Source organism: Crinia signifera, chromosome 6, assembly GCF_055691185.1.
Source record: "Crinia signifera chromosome 6, ASM5569118v1, whole genome shotgun sequence".
NCBI lineage: Eukaryota > Metazoa > Chordata > Amphibia > Anura > Myobatrachidae > Crinia > Crinia signifera.
Genome location: NC_139222.1, coordinates 4,939,674 through 4,966,822, shown reverse-complemented (window position 1 = coordinate 4,966,822; position 27,149 = coordinate 4,939,674). Strand labels below are relative to the sequence as shown.

Sequence of the window (27,149 nt, the reverse complement as noted above, 5' to 3'; positions counted from 1 at the left end):
ACCAGGGGATGTGACCGGAGAGGTGACTGCAGGGAATGGGACGTTATACAGTAACACCGGGGGATGTGACCGGAGAGGTGACTGCTGGGAATGGGATGTTATACAGTAACACCGGGGGATGTGACCGGAGAGGTGACTGCTGGGAATGGGACGTTATACAGTAACACCGGGGGATGTGACCGGAGAGGTGACTTCTTGGAATGGGACGTTATACAGTAACACCGGGAGATGTGACCGGAGAGGTGACTGCTGGGAATGGGACATTATACAGTAACACCGTGGGATGTGACCGGAGAGGTGACTGCTGGGAATAGGGCGTTATACAGTAACACCAGGGGATGTGACCGGAGAGGTGACTGCAGGGAATGGGACGTTATACAGTAACACCGGGGGATGTGACCGGAGAGGTGACTGCTGGGAATGGGATGTTATACAGTAACACCGGGGGATGTGACCGGAGAGGTGACTGCTTGGAATGGGACGTTATACAGTAACACCGGGGGATGTGACTGGAGAGGTGACTGCTGGGAATGGGACATTATACAGTAACAGCGGGGGATGTGACCGGAGAGGTGACTGCTGGGAATGGGACGTTATACAGTAACACCGGGGGATGTGACCGGAGAGGTGACTGCTGGGAATGGGACGTTATACAGTAACACCTGCTATGTGACCGGAGAGGTGATTGCTGGGAATGGGACGTTATACAGTAACACCAGGGGGATGTGACTGGAGAGGTGACTGCTGGGAATGGGACATTATACAGTAACACCGGGGGATGTGACTGGAGAGGTGACTGCTGGGAATGGGACGTTATACAGTAACACCAGGGATGTGACCGGAGAGGTGACTGCTGGGAATGGGACGTTATACAGTAACAGCGGGGGATGTGACCGGAGAGGTGACTGCTGGGAATGGGACGTTATACAGTAACAGCGGGGGATGTGACCAGAGAGGTGACTGCTGGGAATGGGACATTATACAGTAACACCGGGGGAGGTGACTTCTGGGAATGGGACGTTATACAGTAACACCAGGGATGTGACCGGAGAGGTGACTGCTGGGAATGGGACGTTATACAGTAACACCAGGGGACGTGATCGGAGAGGTGGCTGCTGGGAATGGGATGTTATCCGGTCAAAACCGGGGGGATGTGACAGGAGAGGTGACTGCTGGGAATTGGACGTTATACAGTATCACCGGGGGATGTGACCGGAGAGGTGACTGCTGGGAATGGGACGTTATACAGTAACACCGGGGGATGTGACCGGAGAGGTGACTGCTGGGAATGGGGCGTTATACAGTAACACCGGGGGATGTGACCGGAGAGGTGAGTGCTTTGAATGGGACGTTATACAGTAACACCGGGGGATGTGACCGGAGAGGTGACTGCTGGGAATGGGACGTTATACAGTAACAGCGGGAGAGGTGACTGCTGGGAATGAGACGTTATACAGTAACACTGGGGATGTGACCGGAGAGGTGACTGCTGTGAATGGGACGTTATACAGTAACACCGGGGGGATGTGACCGGAGAGGTGACTGATGGGAATGGGACGTTATACAGTAACATCGGGGGATGTGACCGGAGAGGTGACTGATGGGAATGGGACATTATACAGTAACACCGGGGATGTGACCGGAGAGGTGACTGCTGGGAATGGGACGTTATACAGTAACACTGGGGGATGTGACCGGAGAGGTGACTGCTGGGAATGTGACGTTATACAGTAACACCGGGGATGTGACCGGAGACGTGACTGCTGGGAATGGGACGTTATACAGTAACACCGGGGGATGTGACTGGAGAGATGACTGCTGGAAATGGGACATTATACAGGAACACCGGGTGATGTAACCGGAGAGGTGACTGCTGGGAATGGAACGTTATACAGTAACACCTGGGAATGGGATGTTATACAGTAACACCGGGGGATGTGACTGGAGAGGTGACTGCTGGGAATGGGACATTATACAGTAACACCCAGGGGATGTGACTGGAGAGGTGACTGCTGGGAATGGGACATTATACAGTAACACCAGGGATGTGACAGGAGAGGTGACTGCTGGGAATGGGACGTTATACAGTAACACCAGTGATATGACCAGAGAGGTGAATGCTGGGAATGGGACGTTATACAGTAACACCAGGAGAGGTGACTGCTGGGATTGTGAAATTTTACAGTAACACCGGGGGATGTGACCGGAGAGGTGACCGCTGGGAATGGGACGTTATACAGTAACATCGGGGGATGTGACCGGACAGGTGACTGCTGAGAATGGGACGCTATACAGTAACTCCGGAGGATGTGACCGGAGAGGTGACTGCTGGGAATGGGACGTTATACAGTAACACCGGGGATGTGACCTGAGAGGTGACTGCTGGGAATGGGGCGTTATACAGTAACACCGGGGGATGTGACAGGAGAGGTGACTGCTGGGAATGGGACGTGATACAGTAACACCGGGGATGTGACCGGAGAGGTGACTGCTGGGAATGGGATGTTATACAGTAACACCGGGGGATGTGACCGGAGAGGTGACTGCTGGGAATGGGACGTTATACAGTAACACTGGGGGGATGTGACCGGAGAGGTGACTGCTGGGAATGGGACGTTATACAGTAACACCGGGGGATGTGACCGGAGAGGTGACTGCTGGGAATGGGACATTATACAGTAACACCGGGGGATGTGGCCAGAGAGGTGACTGCTGGGAATGGGATGTTATACAGTAACACCGGGGATGTGACAGGAGAGGTGACTGCTGGGAATGGGATGTTATACAGTAACACCGGGGGCTGTGACCGGAGAGATGACTGCTGGGAATGGGACGTTATACAGTAACACCAGGGGATGTGACCGGAGAGGTGACTGCTGGTAATGGGACGTTATACAGTAACACCGGGGGATGTGACAGGAGAGGTGCCTGCTGGGAATGGGACATTATACAGTAACAGCGGGGGATGTGACCGGAGAGGTGACTGCTGGGAATGGGACGTTATACAGTAACACCGGGGATGTGACCGGAGAGGTGACTGCTGGGAATGGGACGTTATACAGTAACACTGGGGATGTGACAGGAGAGGTGACTGCTGGGAATGGGACGTTATACAGTAACACCGGGGGATGTGACCGGAGAGGTGACTGCTGGGAATGGGACGTTATACAGTAACACCGGGGATGTGACGGGAGAGGGGACTGCTGGGAATGGGACGTTATACAGTAACCCCGGTGGATGTGTCTGGGTGATGACTGTATCATTGTTTGTGTCAGGTTCCTATAAGGTGTCAGGATGTCACTGTCTATCTCTCCATGCAGGACGGGGAGTATATTGAGGAACACAGGGGTCTGTACAAGGATGTGATGATGGTGAATCACCGGCCCCACACATCACTGGGTAAGAGGAGACATTTATTGTACAGGGGAGAGCAGGTATGGGGGTCCCCTATATACACTCAGCATCTGATAATCACATATATACAATGTCTTCAGTCACTGTGTGTCTCCTACAGATGGGCCCAGTAATAGGAATACCCCAGAGAGATGTCCCCGTCCTCTGTATTCCCAGGATAATCACATATATACCATGTACTCAGTCACTGCGTGTCTCCTACAGATGGGCCCAGTAACAGGAATACCCCAGAGAGATGTCCCCGTCCTCTGTATTCCCAGGATAATCACATATATACCATGTCCTCAGTCACTGTGTGTCTCCTACAGATGGGCCCAGTAACAGGAATACCCCAGAGAGATGTCCCCGTCCTCTGTATTCCCAGGATAATCACATATATACCATGTCCTCAGTCACTGCGTGTCTCCTACAGATGGGCCCAGTAACAGAGATACCCCAGAGAGATGTCCCCGTCCTCTGTATTCCCAGGATTGTACAGAGGAGAATCACAGGACCCCACAGGAGGATCAGGTAGGTGGGATTTAGGGTCTCTCCAATACAACAAAGTGACTGTCACTATATGATCTGTACAGAAGCTGTGTGTCTTATACACGGATATTATACATTTAAATTGTTATTCTTTAAATCACGCATGTAACTGATATGAAGGCAGAAGAAAAAACGTATGTGACTGATATGAAGGCAGAAGATACAGGGGGAGAAGAAGAGACATATGTGACTGTTATGAAGGCAGAAGGTACAGAGGGAGGAGAAGAGACGTATGTGACTGATATGAAGGCAGAAGGTACAGAGGGAGAAGAAGAGACGTATGTGACTGATATGAAGGCAGAAGATACAGAGGGAGGAGAAGAGACGTATGTGACTGATATGAAGGCAGAAGATACAGAGGGAGAAGAGACGTATGTGACTGATATGAAGGCAGAAGATACAGAGGGAGGAGAAGAGACGTATGTGACTGATATGAAGGCAGAAGATACAGAGGGAGAAGAGACGTATGTGACTGATATGAAGGCAGAAGATACAGAGGGAGAAGAAGAGATGTATGTGACTGATATGAAGGCAGAAGATACAGAGGGAGAAGAAGAGACGTATGTGACTGATATGAAGGCAGAAGATACAGAGGGAGAAGAAGAGACGTATGTGACTGATATGAAGGCAGAAGGTACAGAGGGAGAAGAAGAGACGTATGTGACTGATATGAAGGCAGAAGATACAGAGGGAGAAGAAGAGACATATGTGACTGATATGAAGGCAGAAGATACAGAGGGAGAAGAAGAGACGTATGTGACTGATATGAAGGCAGAAGATACAGAGGGAGAAGAAGAGACGTATGTGACTGATATGAAGGCAGATGATACAGAGGGAGAAGAAGACACGTATGTGACTGATATGAAGGCAGAAGATACAGAGGGAGAAGAAGAGACGTATGTGACTGATATGAAGGCAGAAGATACAGAGGGAGAAGAAGAGACGTATGTGACTGATATGAAGGCAGAAGATACAGAGGGAGGAGAAGAGACGTATGTGACTGATATGAAGGCAGAAGGTACAGAGGGAGAAGAAGAGACGTATGTGACTGATATGAAGGCAGAAGATACAGAGGGAGAAGAAGAGACGTATGTGACTGATATGAAGGCAGAAGATACAGAGGGAGAAGAAGAGACGTATGTGACTGATATGAAGGCAGAAGATACAGAGGGAGAAGAAGAGACGTATGTGACTGATATGAAGGCAGAAGATACAGAGGGAGAATTAGAAACGTATGTGACTGATATGAAGGCAGAAGGTACAGAGGGAGAAGAAGAGACGTATGTGACTGATATGAAGGCAGAAGATACAGAGGGAGAAGAAGACACGTGTGTGACTGATATGAAGGCAGAAGATACAGAGAGAGAAGAAGAGACGTATGTGACTGATATGAAGGCAGAAGATACAGAGGGAGAAGAAGAGACGTATGTGACTGATATGAAGGCAGAAGATACAGAGGGAGAAGAAGAGACGTATCTGAATGATATGAAGGCAGAAGATACAGAGGGAGAAGAAGAGACGTATGTGACTGATATGAAGGCAGAAGATACAGAGGGAGAAGAAGAGACGTATGTGACTGATATGAAGGCAGAAGGTACAGAGGGAGAAGAAGAGACGTATGTGACTGATACGAAGGCAGAAGATACAGAGGGAGAAGAAGAGACATATGTGACTGATACGAAGGCAGAAGATACAGAGGGAGAAGAAGAGACGTATCTGACTGATATGAAGGCAGAAGATACAGAGGGAGAAGAAGAGACGTATGTGACTAATATGAAGGTAGAAGATACAGAGGGAGAAGAAGAGACGTATGTGACTGATATGAAGGCAGAAGGTACAGAGGGAGAAGAAGAGACGTATGTGACTGATACGAAGGCAGAAGATACAGAGGGAGAAGAAGAGACATATGTGACTGATACGAAGGCAGAAGATACAGAGGGAGAAGAAGAGACGTATCTGACTGATATGAAGGCAGAAGATACAGAGGGAGAAGAAGAGACGTATGTGACTAATATGAAGGTAGAAGATACAGAGGGAGAAGAAGACACGTATGTGACTGATATGAAGGCAGAAGGTACAGAGGGAGAAGAAGAGACGTATGTGACTGATATGAAGGCAGAAGATACAGAGGAAGAAGAGACTTATGTGAGGTGTTATCAGCTGTGTAAGGAGGAGGAAATCCCTACAGATATCAGCACAGGTGAGTAATAAACACTAAGTACATCACTTACTATCAGTATCATGTCACTGTGTGTTACCAGCCCAGAGATCGGACCAGTCTCCTCCCCGCACTCTCTGGTGTATCTCATACATCAGGAGCCATCAGCCCCTATTATACTCCTGCTCTCCCCCTCACATCATGTCACTGTGTGTTACCAGCCCAGAGATCTGACCAGTCTCCTCCCTGCACTCTCTGGTGTATCTCATACATCAGGAGCCATCAGTCCCTATTATACTCCTGCTCTCACCCTCACATCATGTCACTGTGTGTTACCAGCCCAGAGATCGGACCAGTCTCCTCCCCACACTCTCTGGTGTATCTCATACATCAGGAGCCATCAGCCCCTATTATACTCCTGCTCTCCCCCTCACATCATGTCACTGTGTGTTACCAGCCCAGAGATCTGACCAGTCTCCTCCCCGCACTCTCTGGTATATCTCATACATCAGGAACCATCAGCCCCTATTATACTCCTGCTCTCCCCCTCACATCATGTCACTGTGTGTTACCAGCCCAGAGATCTGACCAGTCTCCTCCCTGCACTCTCTGGTGTATCTCATACATCAGGAGCCATCAGCCCCTATTATACTCCTGCTCTTCCCCTCACATCATGTCACTGTGTGTTACCAGCCCAGAGATCTGACCAGTCTCCTCCCTGCACTCTCTGGTGTATCTCATACATCAGGAGCCATCAGCCCCTATTATACTCCTGCTCTCCCTCTCACATCATGTCACTGTGTGTTACCAGCACAAAGATCTGACCAGTCTCCTCCCCGCACTCTCTGGTGTATCTCATACATCAGGAGCCATCAGCCCCTATTATACTCCTGCTCTCCCCCTCACATCATGTCACTGTGTGTTACCAGCCCAGAGATCTGACCAGTCTCCTCCCCGCACTCTCTGGTGTATCTCTTACATCAGGAGCCATCAGCCCCTATTATACTCCTGCTCTCCCCCTCACATCATGTCCCTGTGTGTTACCAGCCCAGAGATCTGACCAGTCTCCTCCCCGCACTCTCTGGTGTATCTCTTACATCAGGAGCCATAAGCCCCTATTATACTCCTGCTCTCCCCTCACATCATGTCACTGTGTGTTACCAGCCCATAGATCTGACCAGTCTCCTCCCTGCACTCTCTGGTGTATCTCATACATCAGGAGCCATCAGTCCCTATTATACTCCTGCTCTCCCGCCTCACCATCCTGTCACTGTGTGTTACCAGCCCAGAGATCTGACCAGTCTCCTCCCCGCACTCTCTGGTGTATCTCATACATCAGGAGCCATCAGCTCCTATTATACTCCTGCTCTCCCCCTCACATCATGTGACTGTGTGTTACCAGCCCAGAGATCTGACCAGTCTCCTCCCAGCACTCTCTGGTGTATCTCATACATCAGGAGCCATCAGCCCCTATTATACTCCTGCTCTACCCCTTACATCATGTCACTGTGTTACCAGACCAGAGATCTGACCAGTCTCCTCCCCGCACTCTCTGGTGTATCTCATACATCAGGAGCCATCAGCCCCTATTATACTCCTGCTCTCCCCCTCACATCATGTCACTGTGTGTTACCAGCCCATAGATCTGACCAGTCTCCTCCCTGCACTCTCTGGTGTATCTCATACATCAGGAGCCATCAGCCCCTATTATACTCCTGCTCTCCCCCTCACATCATGTCACTGTGTGTTACCAGCCCATAGATCTGACCAGTCTCCTCCCTGCACTCTCTGGTGTATCTCATACATCAGGAGCCATCAGCCCCTATTATACTCCTGCTCTCCCCCTCACATCATGTCACTGTGTGTGTTACCAGCCCAGATATCTGACCAGTCTCCTCCCTGCACTCTCTGGTGTATCTCATACATCAGGAGCCATCAGCCCCTATTATACTCCTGCTCTACCCCTTACATCATGTCACTGTGTGTTACCAGCCCATAGATCTGACCAGTCTCCTCCCTGCACTCTCTGGTGTATCTCATACATCAGGAGCCATCAGCCCCTATTATACTCCTGCTCTACCCCTTACATCATGTCACTGTGTTACCAGACCAGAGATCTGACCAGTCTCCTCCCCGCACTCTCTGGTGTATCTCATACATCAGGAGCCATCAGCCCCTATTATACTCCTGCTCTCCCCCTCACATCATGTCACTGTGTGTTACCAGCCCATAGATCTGACCAGTCTCCTCCCTGCACTCTCTGGTGTATCTCATACATCAGGAGCCATCAGCCCCTATTATACTCCTGCTCTACCCCTTACATCATGTCAGTGTTACCAGACCAGAGATCTGACCAGTCTCCTCCCCGCACTCTCTGGTGTGTATCATACATCAGGTGCCATCAGCCCCTATTATACTCCTGCTCTACCCCTTACATCATGTCACTGTGTGTTACCAGCCCAGATATCTGACCAGTCTCCTCCCCGCACTCTCTGGTGTATCTCATACATCAGCAGCCATCAGCCCCTATTATACTCCTGCTCTCCCCCTCACATCATGTCACTGTGTGTTACCAGCCCAGGGATCTGACCACTCTGCTTCTTGCACTCTCTGGTGTATCCTAAAGTTTCAAATAATATGGGGCAAGAGTATCAATGACTTTTTTTGTACACTTTTTATATATTCCTAAATTTCTATTTGATTATATTGTAGTCTGGTAGCATATATCTGGATACAATTCTGCTTAACCTAGATATACAAGATATCTGCCTTCTCTATCTCGTTCTCCTCATCTGTTTTATCCCTCCACACTCCTCGAGCTTCCTGCCAATCCCATTGAGAATCACTAGTGTTACTGTCAGGTATTTTAACTCTAAGGCTTCACACTTTCTCTCCATTTCCAAGACCCTATTTCTACTTTCCACAATACGTTTTCACTGAAGTACCCCTCATATACGCCCTAAAAGCCTCTCACATTATTGCAGACATAGTTGATCCCCGATTGATCTCCCACTCGGCGATCAGCGCACTGCCCTGTCCTATATACCGCAGCCAGCCGACATTGAGTTTCCAGAAACTCCGCCCCCCCCCCCCCCCCCCCCCCAGCATTTGTATCTGAGAACTCCATCAGTATCGTGTATTTCTAGCACCTTCTACTTCTACTGTATTACTACCACTTTCGACCTCTTAACTCACTTGACCTCCTTGTTGGATGTTTCTCTCCCAAGGGTGAGTATTTTTGAGGTCCGAGCTCCTCCTGCCAAACTAGAAATCACAAACTGGCAGACTCTCTTTCCACCTGTGAGTACCCAGAGCCGGAGGCCACGTACAGTTCAGAATGGTGGAACCGGACATCCTGTTCATCTGTGTGGAGCATTGTGGGAAGGGGCTACGTCCTCTTCTTTAAGGAATCTCCTCATGTTTTTTCAGTCATTTATCCATGTGTGTGACCGGTCTCGTCTGGTCTCTGGGATCTTCCCACATATCAATGCGAAGACAGATTCTATTCACACCTCTCGCTTGCAGGAAAACCAGTTGGTTCCTTCCATCTTGTTCTCAATTTGAAGTTCATGAATGTTTATCTCCAACGTTTCCAAGTTCAAAATGGATGCTCTCAGATCCATTTTGCATTCCTTGGAACCGGGACATTTTTTGGAATCTCTGGTGTCAGGGATACTTATTTGCATATTAAATTTATGATGGAAAGCAATGGTTCCTTCATTTTGTGTTCCTTTTTAACCATCACCAGTTCTCATGGATAGCTATGATGTAAGCAGACCCATACTTATACCCAGATCAGAGATGTGGACTCTTATTTGTCAGCGGTTTTCACTGGAACCCCCATAAGGAGTTTAGGGCTTCTTTGCACCCCACATACAGGTTGTGGCCCACTGTCTGGGTACCTCGGTATGGGAACTAGTACACACTGGAGTTGGAAATGTTAATTCTACAATCCCATTGGTGAATCCTTGTTTGGTTTTCTCAGTAGCTAATGCACCTTGTGGCCTCCTTGATCACTCTGATCCAGAGGGTCCTGCTCACTACAGACCCCAGCCTCGGGCTGGGAATTGTCAGAGCTATCAGAGTCGCTGGACGATACAGGAATCTCATCTTTCCGAAAATATCTTGACATTTGATCAATCTACAGGGCCTTATGTCACACAGGATCTTCTTCCTGGCCATCAGTTCTTCTCAGGCCATGCTTGTGCACCTAAATCATCAAGGTGTCACAAGAAGTAGCCAGGCCATTCCGAAACGAAAAAGGAGACGACTGTCTCAACCATAAAGAGGTTCATCCCAGGGAGCGGTCTCTTCACCCAGATGTGTTCCAACAGCCGGTGGAGCGTTGCGGTCACCCATCCACGAACATGATGGCAGCGTGACTAACCACAAACGTCATTCTACTGTTCCAGGACATGGGGGCCTTTCTCCTATATTCGCTTTTGTCACGTCTGAGGCGTTTGGAGCTGGCGTGTAACGGAAGCTGGGTTCTTTCATGAACTAGAGAGTATTTGGAGTCTGTGGAGGAACCCCACACAGGGGAAGATGGAGTCCCTGGAGAGTAGGAGGAGCCAATGAGCAACTGGTAAGTATGAAGAGGCTCCAGCTTGAAATGACAATGAGGAGAGCTGCTGGAGGAAGTCACCGCAGGTAAGTATGCGCTGGGTATCACTATGGTCGTCACAGGAGAGGGTCAGAGTGGATTTACTGCAGATATCGATGTTAGTCTCTCTGACTGACTGGTGACTTGACAGCTGTAGCGAGGAGGATGCAATACTGGAACCAATGGCAGGCAGACTGAACAGCAGGTGTAGAAGGCAAACAGAGAACCAGGTATACTGGTAGAGGATGCAATGTCCCGGACTGGACACTAGAGGGAGTCAGGATGCAGGCAGAGTGGAATGCTGCAGGTGCTGAATTATCAGAAGTACTGGAGAGCTGTGGAAGCTGCTACTTCTAGGACCATATTGTACTGACTCCTGGCTCCAGTCTCTGGGTGTATATAGGCAGAGCCTGTAGCTGATGCAGGATGATGTCAGAATATCCTGTGAATCAAACCAATATGGCCGCTCCCATGTTGGAGACTCAAACGAAGGCCCAGTGCTGGGAGTTTGTGAGTAACAAGGCTGCAGGCACCTTGAGATGATATTGTGGGAGACGCTGACCGTGCGCACCCTGCGCCAGCCGGACACCGGGACGCTGCAGCGCTGACCTAGGTTATAGTCTCTGAGCAAGTCTGGCCAAGCACCTAGAATAGAGATAAGTGTGTCTCAAACCCTGAGGCCTGACAGCTTTTAGTCTCTTGAACCTTTTCACTGTTGATCATCTTTCCCCAGATGTCTCTTCTTGTCCCTCAGGTGTGTGGCCATCTACAACAAGACCAAGGGACCGTCGTTCTAGTTGGACACGCCGGGTGTGGTATGCCTTCACAGGCGTTGCCTCCATCCAGAATTGAGTGCTTTGTCACATAGACTTCCATAATCTGTCACCTGGACCTTCATGGGTGCTCTCAAGGTCTCATATGAATCAGGAGATCTTGGTTCCATCTATTCCAGGTCATGGAGATTCCAAGATCATTCACGGGTTCTTGGATGTAGTAAGAGCACTCTGCATTTATAGGTCTAGGGGCTTTCAGTGTCCGACTCGCTCTTTGTAATACATTTCATTGCCAAAAGAGGTTGGCCTCCTTCCAAATAAACCGGTGCTTGATAGCTTTGGGAGGTCATCTGTGAAGAAGACTCTTCGTCTGGCCTTCCGGTGCCTCGTTCAGTTGCCTCCAACTCTGTCAGGTTGGTTGGGATCTCCTGGGTGGCTTGGCATGAAGCCTTCTACTTGGACCTTGGCGCACACACTTCACAATGTGTTCCTCTCCATGCCAAACAAGCATACTGAGTGTATGGGGATATGGTTTTTGGTGACCGGGAGTTGTCTTGCTTAATTAAACCCCTCAGTCCTCGCCTAATCATAGGAAGTCTTGCTGTTGTGTCCTGGTCTGTTTCTCTAGGATAAGTTGGATCACCTACACATGCCCTGCACCTATATCTTTATTTTCTTCTCCGCAGATGGACACTGTAAAAGGAATACCTCAGCCCAACATCTCTGCTTATTGCCAGGTGGTGACATCACACAAGTTTCTCTTGGAAAATACTCTACTACTCCAGTGATAAATCCAGTACCGCTGAGTTCTCGTATGTCATCGGATCCAACTTATCATGAGGAATGTTCGGCTGATAGACTATCATCTATGACAGTAGATAAGACATTTTCCTGTTCTATAGATAAGACAAATCGTGCACAGATCAAAAAGCATATTACCCATCAGACAAATAAGGCAGATAAGAATCCATTTCCATGTTCTGAGTGTGAGAAATGTTTTACAAATAAATCGGTTCTTGTCATACATCAAAGAAGTCACACCGGTGAGAGGCCATTTCCATGTTCTGAGTGTGGGAAATGTTTTACACAGAAATCAAATCTTGTTCGTCATCAGAGATATCACACAGGTGAGAGGCCATTTCAGTGTACTGAGTGTGGGAAATGTTTTACATTTAAATCAAAACTTAATACACATCAAAGAAGTCACACCGATGAGAGGCCATTTCCATGTTCTGAGTGTGAGAAATGTTTTCCAAAGCAATCGGTTCTTGTGTTGCATCAAAGAAGTCACACAGGTGAGAGGCCATTTCCATGTTCTGAGTGTGGGAAATGTTTTTCACTGAAATCAAATCTTATTAGACATCAGAAAATTCACACAAGTGCAAAACCATTTCCATGTTCTGTGTGTGGGAAATGTTTTACATTGAATGCAAATCTTATTCGACATCAAAAAACTCACACAGGTGAGAGACCATTTCAGTGTACTGAGTGTGGGAAATGTTTTACAGCAAAATCAGATCTTGTTGCACATGAGAGAAGTCACACAGGTGAGAAGCCATTTCCATGCTCTGAGTGTCAGAAAAGTTTTACAGTCAAATCAAATCTTGTTAAACATCACAGAACTCACACAGGTGTGAAGCCATTTTCATGTTCCGAATGTGGGCAATGTTTTACACTGAATTTAAATCTCGCTACACATCAGAGAACTCACACAGGTCACAAGCCATTTTCATGTTCTGAGTGTGGGAAATGTTTTACATTGAATGCAAATCTTATTCGACATCAGAGAACTCACACAGGTGAGAAGCCATTTCCATGATCTGAGTGTTGGAAATATTTTACACTGAATTCAAATCTTGGCTGACATTTAATGGGATGCGATATTTAGTAAGGTTCTGAAATCGCCGAAAATCGCATTTTCCGATGAGATGTAAATTTGCGGCAAAAATGCAATGTGGTCATTAAAATGTGCAAATTAATGCACATGTGCAATTTGTGTAAAAAAAAAAAAAAACACGAAACAAAAAAGGGCGTGGGGATTCTCCCCTCCAGAGCCGGTCTTGGTTCCAGAAAATTCAGGGGTCAAAAAAACATAGGGGATCTCCAGAATTTCTAAAACCAGCGCCAGGCTCAAGGGCCAGTCCTGGTTCCCAAAATACAGGGGGACAAAATGATTAGGGGTCCCCCGTATTTTGCCAACCAGCACCGGGCCCAGACAGCCAACAGGGCAATGCCACAGCCGGGGGGAACTTCTTACATAAGTTCCCATGGCCAAAGCCATGTTCTGAGTGTGGGAGATATTTTAGTGTATTGGGTCTTGTAAAATAAAATAAGTCACACGGGTGAAAAAACTTTTCCATGTTCTGAGTGTGGGAAATGTTTTACAGAGAGCTCATCGCTTGTTACACATCATAGAAGTCACACAGCTGAAAAAACATTTCCATGTCCTGTGTGTGAAAAATGTTTTAAAGTGAAATCAAATCTTGTTAAACATCAGATAACTCAAAGAGGTGAGAAGCCATTTCCATGTTCTGAGTGTGGGAAATGGGTACTTATGTAATATCTGTGCTCCCATTTTTCTTATGAGACCGCATCCCGTCACGGGGCTCGCTGCGCTCGCCACGCTTCGGGCACGGTGGCTCGCTGCGCTCGCCACACTATATAAAATCAACTCCATGCGTAGTTTGTTAGTAGAGGTATGAAAAAATGGGGTGCATTTAACATGGGAGCCCAGATAATACATAAGTACCGGGAAATGTTTTACACACAAATCAGATCTTGTTACACAGGTGAGAAGCCATTTCTATGTTCTGAGTGTGGGAAATGTTTTACCCAAAAATCAGATCTTGTCACAGAAGTCGCACAGGTGAGAAACCGTTATGTGTTCTGAGTGTGGGACATGTTTTACAAGTTAAATCACAACTAGACACCAGAAATGTCACAGATGAGAAGGCATTTCTATGTTGTACAGTATTTATAGGAAATGTTTTATACAGACACCAGATCTTAATACACCTCAAAAGTCACACAGGTGATACACATTCCCTACACTCAGAATATAGAAATGTTTAACACAGGAATCAACACATTGTGCAATTCTGTAGCTTCTTCTTCTCACGCACAACTCCAGTTATTTAATCCCAAATAGAACTATTTCTTTGTTAAAAAAAAAATGTAAATGGCTCAAACTCCCAATATTCAGCCAACAGAAAATATTTACTGGGGATCTCACTGTATCCACCAACTGCCCAGAGTCAGGAACCTTAAATACTCTGCTCCCTATATTTATAATGCCTCCTGTGTCTACTACAATATGTGTTACACCGGTTCTGTGATGTTGTATTCTGTATAGCTGCGATAAATACAGTGCATCTATACACAAAGCAATAAAATCCGTTATAAGCAAAAAATCGGCGTCTTGCTTTCATTATAAGATTGTATTAAGGCGAGTTGGCCAATATCGGTCGGCCGGCCGATATTGAGTGTAAACACGATAAACGATATGGTTCAGTGATGTCACCGGGTCCCAGTGAACATGCGGCTCGTTTGGCCTATAGCCAAATTGACCTGCATGTTCAGCAAATGGGATTGAATGATGCGCGGGAGCAAGCGCAACACACTAGACCAGTGGTTCCCAAACTGTGCGCCTAGGCTCCCTGGGGTGCCTCGGGACACTTGCAGGGGTGCCTCGGGTTGGTCGTCCAGGACCAATTCAAATTATTTATGATCAATTATTTCTGGACAAAACCAGTGCTGGTGGCTGCCAATCATAAAATTTGTACAATCAGAACCAAATCCTGCCCTTTACCACATAACTGAACCTAAGAAGCACATATAAACACAATCTACTTAATGTGATATATATATATATATATATATGGGGCCTAGGGGTGCCTTGGAAAAATTCTGATACTCTAGGGTGCCGTGATTACAAAAAGATTGGGAACCCCTGCACTAGACGCTATTTTAAAAGATCTCGTTAAGAAGCCCCTTCGGAGCGATATCTTTTACAATATCCTCTAGTGCACAGGTTCTCAAAGTCGGTCCTCAGGACCCCACACAGAGCCCCTAACCGCTCCCTGTATGCCAGCCCCTAACTGCTCCCTGTATGTCATCCCCTAACAGCTTCCTGTATGTCAGCCCCTAACAGCTTCCTGTACGCCGGCCCCTAACCGCTTCCTGTATTCCGGCCCCTAACCGCTTCCTGTATTCCGGCCCCTAACCGCTTCCTGTATTCCGGCCCCTAACCGCTTCCTGTATTCCGGCCCCTAACCGCTTCCTGTATTCCGGCCCCTAACCGCTTCCTGTTTTCCGGCCCCTAACCGCTTCCTGTACGCCGGCCCCTAACCGCTTCCTGTACGCCGGCCCCTAACCGCTTCCTGTACGCCGGCCCCTAACCGCTTCCTGTATCCCAGCCTCTAACTGCTTCCTGTATGCCAGCCCCTAACAGCTTCCTGTATGCCGGCCTCTAACAGCTTCCTCTATGTCGGCCCCTAACCGCTCCCTGTATGCCAGCCCCTAACTGCTCCCTGTATGTCATCCCCTAACAGCTTCCTTTATGCCGGCCCCTAACAGCTCCCTGTATGTCAGCCCCTAACAGCTCCCTGTATGTCAGCCCCTAACAGCTTCCTGTATGTCAGCCCCTAACAGCTTCCTGTATGTCAGCCCCTAACAGCTTCCTGTATGTCATCCCCTAACCGCTCCCTGTATGCCAGCCCCTAACCGCTCCCTGTATGTCATCCCCTAACAGCTTCCTGTATTCCGGCCCCTAACCGCTTCCTGTACGCCGGCCCCTAACCGCTTCCTGTACGCCGGCCCCTAACCGCTTCCTGTGTGCCGGCCCCTAACCGCTTCCTGTGTGCCAGCCCCTAACCGCTTCCTGTGTGCCAGCCCGACTAGTAAACGCACTGCAAGGACTTCTCCAGTCAACACCTTCACCCATGCCATGATAATTTGTTCTGGCCAAATGGACTTGAAAGAGGACCAAGTTGTAGGAGCTGGTGTCTTACAAGGGAATTGTATTTAGACTTGAAGATGAGGAGAGCTAGCTCCTAACCTAGCTGAGGTCTTGGTCCCTCTACAGTCAGCAGTTATTGCAAAGTCCCATCTTCAACTCCCTTCTCCTTGTACAGTAGATGGGAATCCAAAACTTTGTTTAAGGGTTTCTGAACCAGTGTGAGATCCACTTTGTACTTCTACCACACAATGTCCCCATAGTGCCACGAACAGGAGCCACGTACAAAATCCTCCTCCTGGAGTTGCGTTGACTTTGGGTAATCAGGGGAGCGAACACCCAGAGTTTTATGGATGTCCCCATAATAACGCAGACGGATTGATGTTTAGACGTCCAATCATTTTGTGGGTGAGCCACTGGGGGGACTGTCATGGTTACCTCACTCGCCCGAGCTGTGACCGGGAATGTTGTTAAAGTCGAGTTGCACACACGCCATTTTAGGATAGTATGGCCGCCATTTTGGTTCGCAGAGTTGCGCAAATAAAGTATAAATACCCGAGTCTGTGTAACAAAGTGGATCATAAACGCAGCCATACTAATACACATAAATTCATAATACCATACTTACACCAAATAAAATATAGTTAATTAAAGGTTTAGAGCACTACACATAGTTTAATCAGCAACACACACTATGTCTGTATAATGTTTAGTATCGTTATGTTCCGTTTCTTATGTGCAGCACTCCGGTCGTTGCAAAAACTTCGCAAATCATATGGTCCGATAATTACGGACAAAATCCATATTTCAAGGACTATTTCTGGTAAACTGTGTGAGACAAAGGAATCCAGTTATAACCGGTTCTTGTTGCTGTTTATGACCCCCGACCACGATGCCAACACACAAAGGACACCAAAGTACACTCCCTCTGCACCAATCCAAATCAAGTGTAATACTGTGCTCCAATCACTGAGGACTGGACATTCGAACCCCTGACCAATTGCAACGGCCTTGGACCCTATAAAATAGTTATCCCTGAGCTGGCTCGGTCACTTTGGCACTGCTGTTATCCCTTCACCATTGACCCGGGCTATAGTTCTATTTGAATATAGCGAGCTCCGACCGGACTGCACTGCGCTATTCCATGACGGTAACATTTGTATTCCTGTTCTGTGTAAATGTGGTTGATTATATTATGTATCTGTTTCTGTTCCTCTGTTAGTGTTTTAAAGTGTACTTAGTATTGTTAGATAAATGTATCACGTGTTATCCTGTATTTTCTTCTTTCTGTAATCCCCTTTTGTCCGCTAGGGACTAAATACACTATTTTGGAGAATCTATCTCCTCACTTGTTTTATCGTGGTCTCGTCTATTATTCGCATTTAGCGATAACGTATATTACGGACATTGACTTTAAAAGGTATTCGCAGATTAGAGACTAAGTACTGCGAAGGGATTTCCCATTACTGTAAATTGATTCAGCGTGTACAATACACGGAAAAGGTACGCTACGCTGCGCTACGCTTTGTTCACACGTAGCTAGGAATAATGGGTACGCAAGTTATGGAATAAAGACGTAAACTGCGCATTTCACTTAGTGTTCTTTGGTTATATAAATATCAGCTTTAATAATGTGTAACCGCTTCCTATAATAAAAAAACAAGTGGATTCGCAATACTCTAATAAAAATCTGAATTATGTTATTGATCAGAAGAGAACAGACCCAGGACGGAGATCATTGTTATTGGATCTTACCATGGTCAAGGAGAACTTTACTGTATATAGAGGTGCCTAACGCACCCAATATTACTCGGATATATCTGTTAGCAATTATTGACACAACATGAAACAATGGATTTGATTATACTGCTGGATGGTGGCCTGACAATAATACATCAGATATCCGGCACATTCAAACCCTTATTCTTCCATTTGAGGAACATAGCCAGAATCAAACACTTAAATCTCACTGCAGCCTAACCCTAACCTCCACTCCCTGCAGCCTAACCTCCACTCCCTGCAGCCTAACCCTAACCTCCCCTCCTGCAGCCTAACCTCCCCTCCCACAGCCTAACCTCCCCTCCCACAGCCTAACCTCCCCTCCTGCAGCCTAACTGCCCCTCCCCGCAGCCTAACCTCCCCGCAGCCTAACCCTAACCTCCCCTCCTGCAGCCTAACCCTCCCCTCCCCGCAGCCTAACCCTAACCTCCCCTCCTGCAGCCTAACCCTAACCTCCCCTCCCCGCAGCCTAACCTCCCCTCCCCGCAGCCTAACCCTAACCTCCCCTCCTGCAGCCTAACCCTAACCTCCACTCCCTGCAGCCTAACCTCCCCTCCTGCAGCCTAACCTCCCCTCCTGCAGCCTAACCCTAACCTTCCCTCCCTGCAGCCTAATGCTAACATCCACTCCTGCAGCCTAACCCTAACCTCCCCTCCTGCAGCCTAATCCTAACCTCCCCTCCTGCAGCCTAACCCTAACCTCCCCTCCTGCAGCCTAACCCTAACCTTCCCTCCCTGCAGCCTAACCCTAACCTCCCCTCCTGCAACCTAACCCTAACCTCCCCTCCCGCAGCCTAACCCTAACCTTCCCTCCCTGCAGCCTAACCTCCCCTCCTGCAGCCTAACCTCCCCTCCTGCAGCCTAACCATAACCTCCCCTCCTGCAGCCTAACCCTTACCTCCACTCCCGCAGCCTAACCCTAACCTCCCCTCCTGCAGCCTAACCCTAACCTCCACTCCCTGCAGCCTAACCTCCACTCCCGCAGCCTAACCCTAACCTCCCCTCCCGCAGCCTAACCCTAACCTCCCCTCCTGCAGCCTAACCCTTACCTCCACTCCCGCAGCCTAACCTCCCCTCCCGCAGCCTAACCCTTACCTCCACTCCCGCAGCCTAACCTCCCCTCCCGCAGCCTAACCCTTACCTCCACTCCCGCAGCCTAACCCTAACCTCCCCTCCTGCAGCCTAACCCTAACCTTCCCTCCCTGCAGCCTAACCCTAACCTCCCCTCCTGCAACCTAACCCTAACCTCCCCTCCCGCAGCCTAACCCTAACCTTCCCTCCCTGCAGCCTAACCTCCCCTCCTGCAGCCTAACCTCCCCTCCTGCAGCCTAACCATAACCTCCCCTCCTGCAGCCTAACCCTTACCTCCACTCCCGCAGCCTAACCCTAACCTCCCCTCCTGCAGCCTAACCCTAACCTCCACTCCCTGCAGCCTAACCTCCACTCCCGCAGCCTAACCCTAACCTCCCCTCCCGCAGCCTAACCCTAACCTCCCCTCCTGCAGCCTAACCCTTACCTCCACTCCCGCAGCCTAACCTCCCCTCCCGCAGCCTAACCCTTACCTCCACTCCCGCAGCCTAACCTCCCCTCCCGCAGCCTAACCCTTACCTCCACTCCCGCAGCCTAACCCTAACCTCCCCTCCTGCAGCCTAACCCTAACCTCCCCTCCTGCAGCCTAACCGTAACCTCCCCTCCCTGCAGCCTAACCCTAACCTCCATCCCGCAGCCTAACCCTAACCTTCCCTCCTGCAGCCTAACCCTAACCTCCCCTCCTGCAGCCTAACCATAACCTCCCCTCCTGCAGCCTAACCCTTACCTCCACTCCCGCAGCCTAACCCTAACCTCCCCTCCTGCAGCCTAACCCTAACCTCCACTCCCTGCAGCCTAACCTCCACTCCCGCAGCCTAACCCTAACCTCCCCTCCCGCAGCCTAACCCTAACCTCCCCTCCTGCAGCCTAACCCTTACCTCCACTCCCGCAGCCTAACCTCCCCTCCCGCAGCCTAACCCTTACCTCCACTCCCGCAGCCTAACCTCCCCTCCCGCAGCCTAACCCTTACCTCCACTCCTGCAGCCTAACCCTAACCTCCCCTCCTGCAGCCTAACCCTAACCTCCCCTCCTGCAGCCTAACCGTAACCTCCCCTCCCTGCAGCCTAACCCTAACCTCCATCCCGCAGCCTAACCCTAACCTTCCCTCCTGCAGCCTAACCCTAACCTCCCCTCCTGAAGCCTAACCATAACCTCCCCTCCCGCAGCCTAACCATAACCTCCCCTCCTGCAGCCTAACCTCCACTCCTGCAGCCTAACCCTAACCTCCACTCCTGCAGCCTAACCTCCACTCCTGCAGCCTAACCCTAACCTCCCTTCCTGCAGCCTAACCCTAACCTCCACTCCTGCAGCCTAACCTCCCCTCACACAGCCTAACCCTAACCACCCTCCTGCAGCCTAACCCTAACCCCCCTCCTGCAGCCTAACCATAACCTCCCCTCCTGCAGCCTAACCCTAACCTCCCCTCCTGCAGCCTAACCCCCCTCCTGCAGCCTAACCCTAACCTCCCCCTCCTGCAGCCTAACCTCCCCTCCCGCAGCCTCACCCTAACCTCCCCTCCTGCAGACTAACCCTAACCTCCTCTCCTGCAGCCTAACCCTAACCTCCCCTCCTGCAGCCTAACCTCCCCTCCTGCAGACTAACCCTAACCTCCCCTCCTGCAGACTAACCCTAACCTCCCCTCCTGCAGCCTAACCCTAACCTCCCCTCCTGCAGCCTAACCCTTACCTCCACTCCTGCAGCCTAACCCTAACCTCCCCTCCTGCAGCCTAACCCTAACCTCCCCTCCTGCAGCCTAACCCTAACCTCCCATCCTGCAGCCTCACCCTAACCTCCCCTCCCGCAGCCTCACCCTAACCTCCCCTCCTGCAGCCTAACCCTAACCTCCCCTCCTGCAGACTAACCCTAACCTCCCCTCCTGCGGCCTAACCACCCCTCCCGCAGCCTAACCATAACCTCCCCTCCTGCAGCCTAACCCTAACCTCCCCTCCTGCAGCCTAACCCTAACCTCCACTCCCGCAGCCTAACCCTAACCTCCACTCCCGCAGCCTAACCCTAACCTCCACTCCTGCAGCATAACCCTAACCTCCACTCCTGCAGCCTAACCCTAACCTCCCCTCCCGCTGCCTAACCCTAACCTCCCCTCCCGCAGCCTAACCCTAACCTCCACTCCTGCAGCCTAACCCTAACCTCCACTCCTGCAGCCTAACCCTAACCCCCCTCCTGCAGCCTAACCTCCCCTCCTGCAGCCTAACCCTAACCGCCCCTCCTGCAGCCTAACCCTAACCCTCCTCCTGCAGCCTAACCCCCCTCCTGCAGCCTAACCCTAACCCCCCCCCCTGCAGCCTAACCTCCCCTCCCGCAGCCTAACCCTAACCTCCCCTCCTGCAGACTAACCCTAACCTCCCCTCCTGCAGACTGACCCTAACCTCCCCTCCTGCAGACTGACCCTAACCTCCCCTCCTGCAGCCTAACCCTAACCTCCCCTCCTGCAGCCTAACCCTAACCTCCCCTCCTGCAGCCTAACCCCCCTCCTGCAGCCTAACCCTAACCTCCCCCCTCCTGCAGCCTAACCTCCCCTCCCGCAGCCTCACCCTAACCTCCCCTCCCGCAGCCTCACCCTAACCTCCCCTCCCGCAGCCTAACCCTAACCTCCCCTCCTGCAGACTAACCCTAACCTCCCCTCCTGCAGCCTAACCCTAACCTCCCCTCCTGCAGCCTAACCCTAACCTCCCGTCCTGCAGACTAACCCTAACCACCCCTCCCGCAGCCTAACCATAACCTCCCCTCCCGCAGCCTAACCCTAACCTCCCCTCCCGCAGCCTAACCCTAACCTCCCCTCCCGCAGCCTAACCCTAACCTCCACTCCCGCAGCCTAACCCTAACCTCCACTCCCGCAGCCTAACCCTAACCTCCTCTCCTGCTGCCTAACCCTAACCTCCCCTCCCGCAGCCAAACCCTAACCTCCACTCCCGCAGCCTAACCCTAACCTCCACTCCCGCAGCCTAACCCTAACCTCCACTCCTGCAGCCTAACCCTAACCTCCCCTCCTGCAGCCTAACCCTAACCTCCACTCCCGCAGTCTAACCCTAACCTCCACTCCTGCAGCCTAACCCTAACCTCCCCTCCTGCTGCCTAACCCTAACCTCCCCTCCTGCAGCCTAACCCTAACCTCCCCCTCCTGCAGCCTAACCTCCCCTCCCGCAGCCTCACTCTAACGTCCCCTCCTGCAGCCTAACCCTAACCTCCCCTCCCGCAGTCTAACCCTAACCTCCCCTCCTGCAGTCTATCCCTAACCTCCCCTCCCGCAGCCTAACCATAACCTCCCCTCCTGCAGCCTAACCCTAACCTCCCCTAACGCAGTCTAACCCTAACCTCCACTCGTGCAGCCTAACCCTAACCTCCCCTCCTACAGCCTAACCCTAACCTCCCCTCCTGCTGCCTCACCCTAACCTCCCCTCCTACAGTCTAACCCTAACCTCCACTCCTGCAGCCTAACCCTAACCTCCCCTCCTACAGCCTAAGGCCGGTTTCACACACTCCGGCTGCTGCCGGACGGTGAAATCCCGCACGGCCAGGGAGCCGTGCCGCACTCAGCAGATTACAATGGTGGGGATGGCCACAGCCCGGCAGCCGTCCCTTCCAGTGATGGGATCCGGCTTCAGCCGTGCGGCCGGGCCGTGGCCGTCCCGTGTGAATGGACACAATAGTGTCCATTCACAACTAATGTGTGCGGCACGGCTCCCTGGCCGTGCGGGATTTCACCGTCCGGCAGTAGCCGGAGTGTGTGAAACCAGCCTAACCATAACCTCCCCTCCTGCAGCCTAACCCTAACCTCCCCTCCTGCAGCCTAACCCTAACCTCCACTCCCGCAGCCTAACCCTAACCTCCACTCCCGCAGCCTAACCCTAACCTCCACTCCTGCAGCATAACCCTAACCTCCACTCCTGCAGCCTAACCCTAACCTCCCCTCCCGCTGCCTAACCCTAACCTCCCCTCCCGCAGCCTAACCCTAACCTCCACTCCTGCAGCCTAACCCTAACCTCCACTCCTGCAGCCTAACCCTAACCCCCCTCCTGCAGCCTAACCTCCCCTCCTGCAGCCTAACCCTAACCGCCCCTCCTGCAGCCTAACCCTAACCCTCCTCCTGCAGCCTAACCCTAACCCCCCTCCTGCAGCCTAACCTCCCCTCCCGCAGCCTAACCCTAACCTCCCCTCCTGCAGACTAACCCTAACCTCCCCTCCTGCAGACTGACCCTAACCTCCCCTCCTGCAGCCTAACCCTAACCTCCCCTCCTGCAGCCTAACCCTAACCTCCCCTCCTGCAGCCTAACCCTAACCTCCCCTCCTGCAGCCTAACCCTAACCCCCCTCCTGCAGCCTAACCCTAACCTCCCCCTCCTGCAGCCTAACCTCCCCTCCCGCAGCCTCACCCTAACCTCCCCTCCCGCAGCCTCACCCTAACCTCCCCTCCCGCAGCCTAACCCTAACCTCCCCTCCCGCAGACTAACCCTAACCTCCCCTCCCGCAGCCTAACCCTAACCTCCCCTCCTGCAGCCTAACCCTAACCTCCCGTCCTGCAGACTAACCCTAACCACCCCTCCCGCAGCCTAACCATAACCTCCCCTCCCGCAGCCTAACCCTAACCTCCCCTCCCGCAGCCTAACCCTAACCTCCCCTCCCGCAGCCTAACCCTAACCTCCCCTCCCGCAGCCTAACCCTAACCTCCACTCCCGCAGCCTAACCCTAACCTCCTCTCCCGCTGCCTAACCCTAACCTCCCCTCCTGCAGCCAAACCCTAACCTCCACTCCCGCAGCCTAACCCTAACCTCCACTCCCGCAGCCTAACCCTAACCTCCACTCCTGCAGCCTAACCCTAACCTCCCCTCCTGCAGCCTAACCCTAACCTCCACTCCCGCAGTCTAACCCTAACCTCCACTCCTGCAGCCTAACCCTAACCTCCCCTCCTGCTGCCTAACCCTAACCTCCCCTCCTGCAGCCTAACCCTAACCTCCCCCTCCTGCAGCCTAACCTCCCCTCCCGCAGCCTCACTCTAACGTCCCCTCCTGCAGCCTAACCCTAACCTCCCCTCCCGCAGTCTAACCCTAACCTCCCCTCCTGCAGCCTATCCCTAACCTCCCCTCCCGCAGCCTAACCATAACCTCCCCTCCTGCAGCCTAACCCTAACCTCCCCTAACGCAGTCTAACCCTAACCTCCACTCGTGCAGCCTAACCCTAACCTCCCCTCCTACAGCCTAACCCTAACCTCCCCTCCTGCTGCCTCACCCTAACCTCCCCTCCTACAGTCTAACCCTAACCTCCACTCCTGCAGCCTAACCCTAACCTCCCCTCCTACAGCCTAAGGCCGGTTTCACACACTCCGGCTGCTGCCGGACGGTGAAATCCCGCACGGCCAGGGAGCCGTGCCGCACTCAGCAGATTACAATGGTGGGGATGGCCACAGCCCGGCAGCCGTCCCTTCCAGTGATGGGATCCGGCTTCAGCCGTGCGGCCGGGCCGTGGCCGTCCCGTGTGAATGGACACAATAGTGTCCATTCACAACTAATGTGTGCGGCACGGCTCCCTGGCCGTGCGGGATTTCACCGTCCGGCAGTAGCCGGAGTGTGTGAAACCAGCCTAACCCTAACCTCCCCTCCTGCTTCCTCACCCTAACCTCCCCTACTACAGTCTAACCCTTACCTCCACTCACTGTAGCCTAACCCTAACCTCCACTCCTGCAGCCTAACCCTAACCTCCACTCCTGCAGCCTAACCCTTACCTCCACTCACTGTAGCCTAACCCTAACCTCCCCTCCTGCAGCCTAACCCTAACCTCCACGCCTGCAGCCTAACCTAACCTCTCACAATGTAACCCAAACCTCTCCTGCAGCGTAAGCCTAACCTCCAGGCCCAACAGCCTATCCCTGACCTCCCCAGCCTAACCTTCCCCCTCCCTGCAGCCTAACCTCTCCTCCCGCAGCCTAACCCTAACCTTCCCTCCCCGCAGCCTCACCCTAACCTCCCCTCCCGCAGCCTAACCCTAACCTTCCCTCCCCGCAGCCTAACCCTAACCTCCCCTCCCGCAGCCTAACCCTCCCCTCCCACAGCCTAACCCTAACCTCCCCTCCCGCAGCCTAACCCTAACCTCCCCTCCTGCAACCTAACCTCCCCTCCTGCAGCCTAACCCTAACCTCCCCTCCCTGCAGCCCCTCCCTAACCTCCCCTCCCGCAGCCTAACCCTAACCTCCCCTCCTGCAGCCTAACCTCCCCTCCTGCTGCCTAACCCTAACCTCCCCTCCTGCAGCCTAACCCTAACCTCCCCTCCCGCAGCCTAACCCTAACCACCCCTCCCGCAGCCTAACCCTAACCTCCCCTCCCACAGCCTAACCCTAACATCCCCTCCCGCAGCCTAGCCATAACTTTCCCTCCTGCAGCCTAACCCTAACCTCCCCACCTGCAGCCTAACCCTAACCACCCCTCCCGCAGCCTAATCTCCCCTCCTGCAGCCTAACCCTAACCTTCCCTCCCTGCAGCCTAACCCTAACCTCCCCCCTCCCACAGCCTAACCTCCTCCCTCTCCACAGCCTAACCTCCCTCTCCTGCAGCCTAACCCTATACTCTCCCCTCCCTCTAGCCCAGTGGTCAGGGAACTCGGTCCTCATTACCCCAGGCAGTGCATGTTTTGCTGGTAACCCAGCAGGTGCACAGGTGTACTAATTACTCAGACACATTTTATAAGGTCCGCAGGTGGAGTTAATTATTTCACTTGTGATTCTGTGAGGAGACATACGAGGTGTTTTGGAGTTCTGCACACATTTGTTATATTGATGCCCTGGAATTAGTGGGCAACATGCCACTGCGTGTTCAGTAACACCAGTGGGGGTGCTATCCCAAACGTTCTGAACAAGAAAAACGACAAGAGAAAAAAGGGTTTGTGGTGGATGCACTCCTTATAGACAAATTGAGAATTCTGGGGTATATTCCTTTTTACTATTTTACTTAAAAGTAGTGGGGGCTCCTTTTATCTTTATTGGGTATGAAGTGGATAAGGAGACAGCCACTAGTAGCGAAATAAGAGGTTAAAAATGACATTAACATACATACATGTTGTGATATTTAGGAAGAAAAAATGTGATTTCAAGATTTAAAATGTAGGCAGAGGTGACAAGATGATGGTGCTTAGGTGTATACAGGGGTATATTCCCCACCAGGGTGTTTACACTGATACACAATAATTTGGAACTGAGTGTGGTTCACCCAATTTACACTTTTTAATAATTGCCTGGCTTGGCTTTGATGGTGTATTGGGTTTAATCACTTCAGGAGATTAGTGAGAGTTAAAGAAAGATACAATGTCAGAGTTGACTTGTAGATGTTACATTAGCTTAATTGTATCTATTTTCTCCAATCTGTCAATATGGCCAGAGGATTGGAGCAGAGTAACTTTGTATGATAGTCTAAAGATCTAGAAGCATGGGGCAGCAGTGACATCTGCTGGACAACCTTGTCTCTTGCAGTGTCTTAATCTGATATGTTGCTGCACCCAGCTAGTATAATAAAGTTGATAATATAAAGTATACTCTGACAGTTATTCACTGCATGAGACCCTCTATAGCTGGGGTATATTTGCACAAATCTCCTGGGTGAGGGGAAACAACCTGGTATATCAAAAGGTACAAAAGGACAATAAATCTCCTGCACTAACACCAAACAGTCTATCCTCTAGCGCTACAATGGACAGGACATGTGTTTCACTGTTAATGCTTCTTCAAGCTGACCACAAGAATGTTTCCAAGCTTGAATACTTATTGGACAGGACACGTGTTTTGCTGGATCCGCTTACGTCATGTGGTATAGTTCCGCCAATCATGGGGGGCATTTACTTCCGCCCTGTGC

At 51.1% G+C, this 27,149-nt stretch overlaps 2 protein-coding genes across 5 annotated transcripts in view; both read left to right on the top strand.

Moving 5' to 3' along the window:
• The window catches only part of LOC146007357 (uncharacterized), a 74,682-nt gene extending 56,934 nt beyond the window's left edge, over positions 1-17,748 (top strand). Inside the window, exons 7-10 of the mRNA XM_083145706.1 lie at positions 3,321-3,399; positions 3,827-3,924; positions 4,063-6,142; positions 12,163-17,748. Of these exons, the coding sequence (XP_083001832.1) occupies positions 3,321-3,399; positions 3,827-3,924; positions 4,063-6,142; positions 12,163-13,295 (3,390 nt within the window). The 3' untranslated portion in view covers positions 13,296-17,748. The remainder of the gene's footprint in view (positions 1-3,320; positions 3,400-3,826; positions 3,925-4,062; positions 6,143-12,162) is intronic.
• Positions 1-27,149, top strand: part of LOC146009857 (uncharacterized) — a 426,052-nt gene that overhangs the window by 189,895 nt on the left and 209,008 nt on the right. The window lies entirely within an intron of this gene.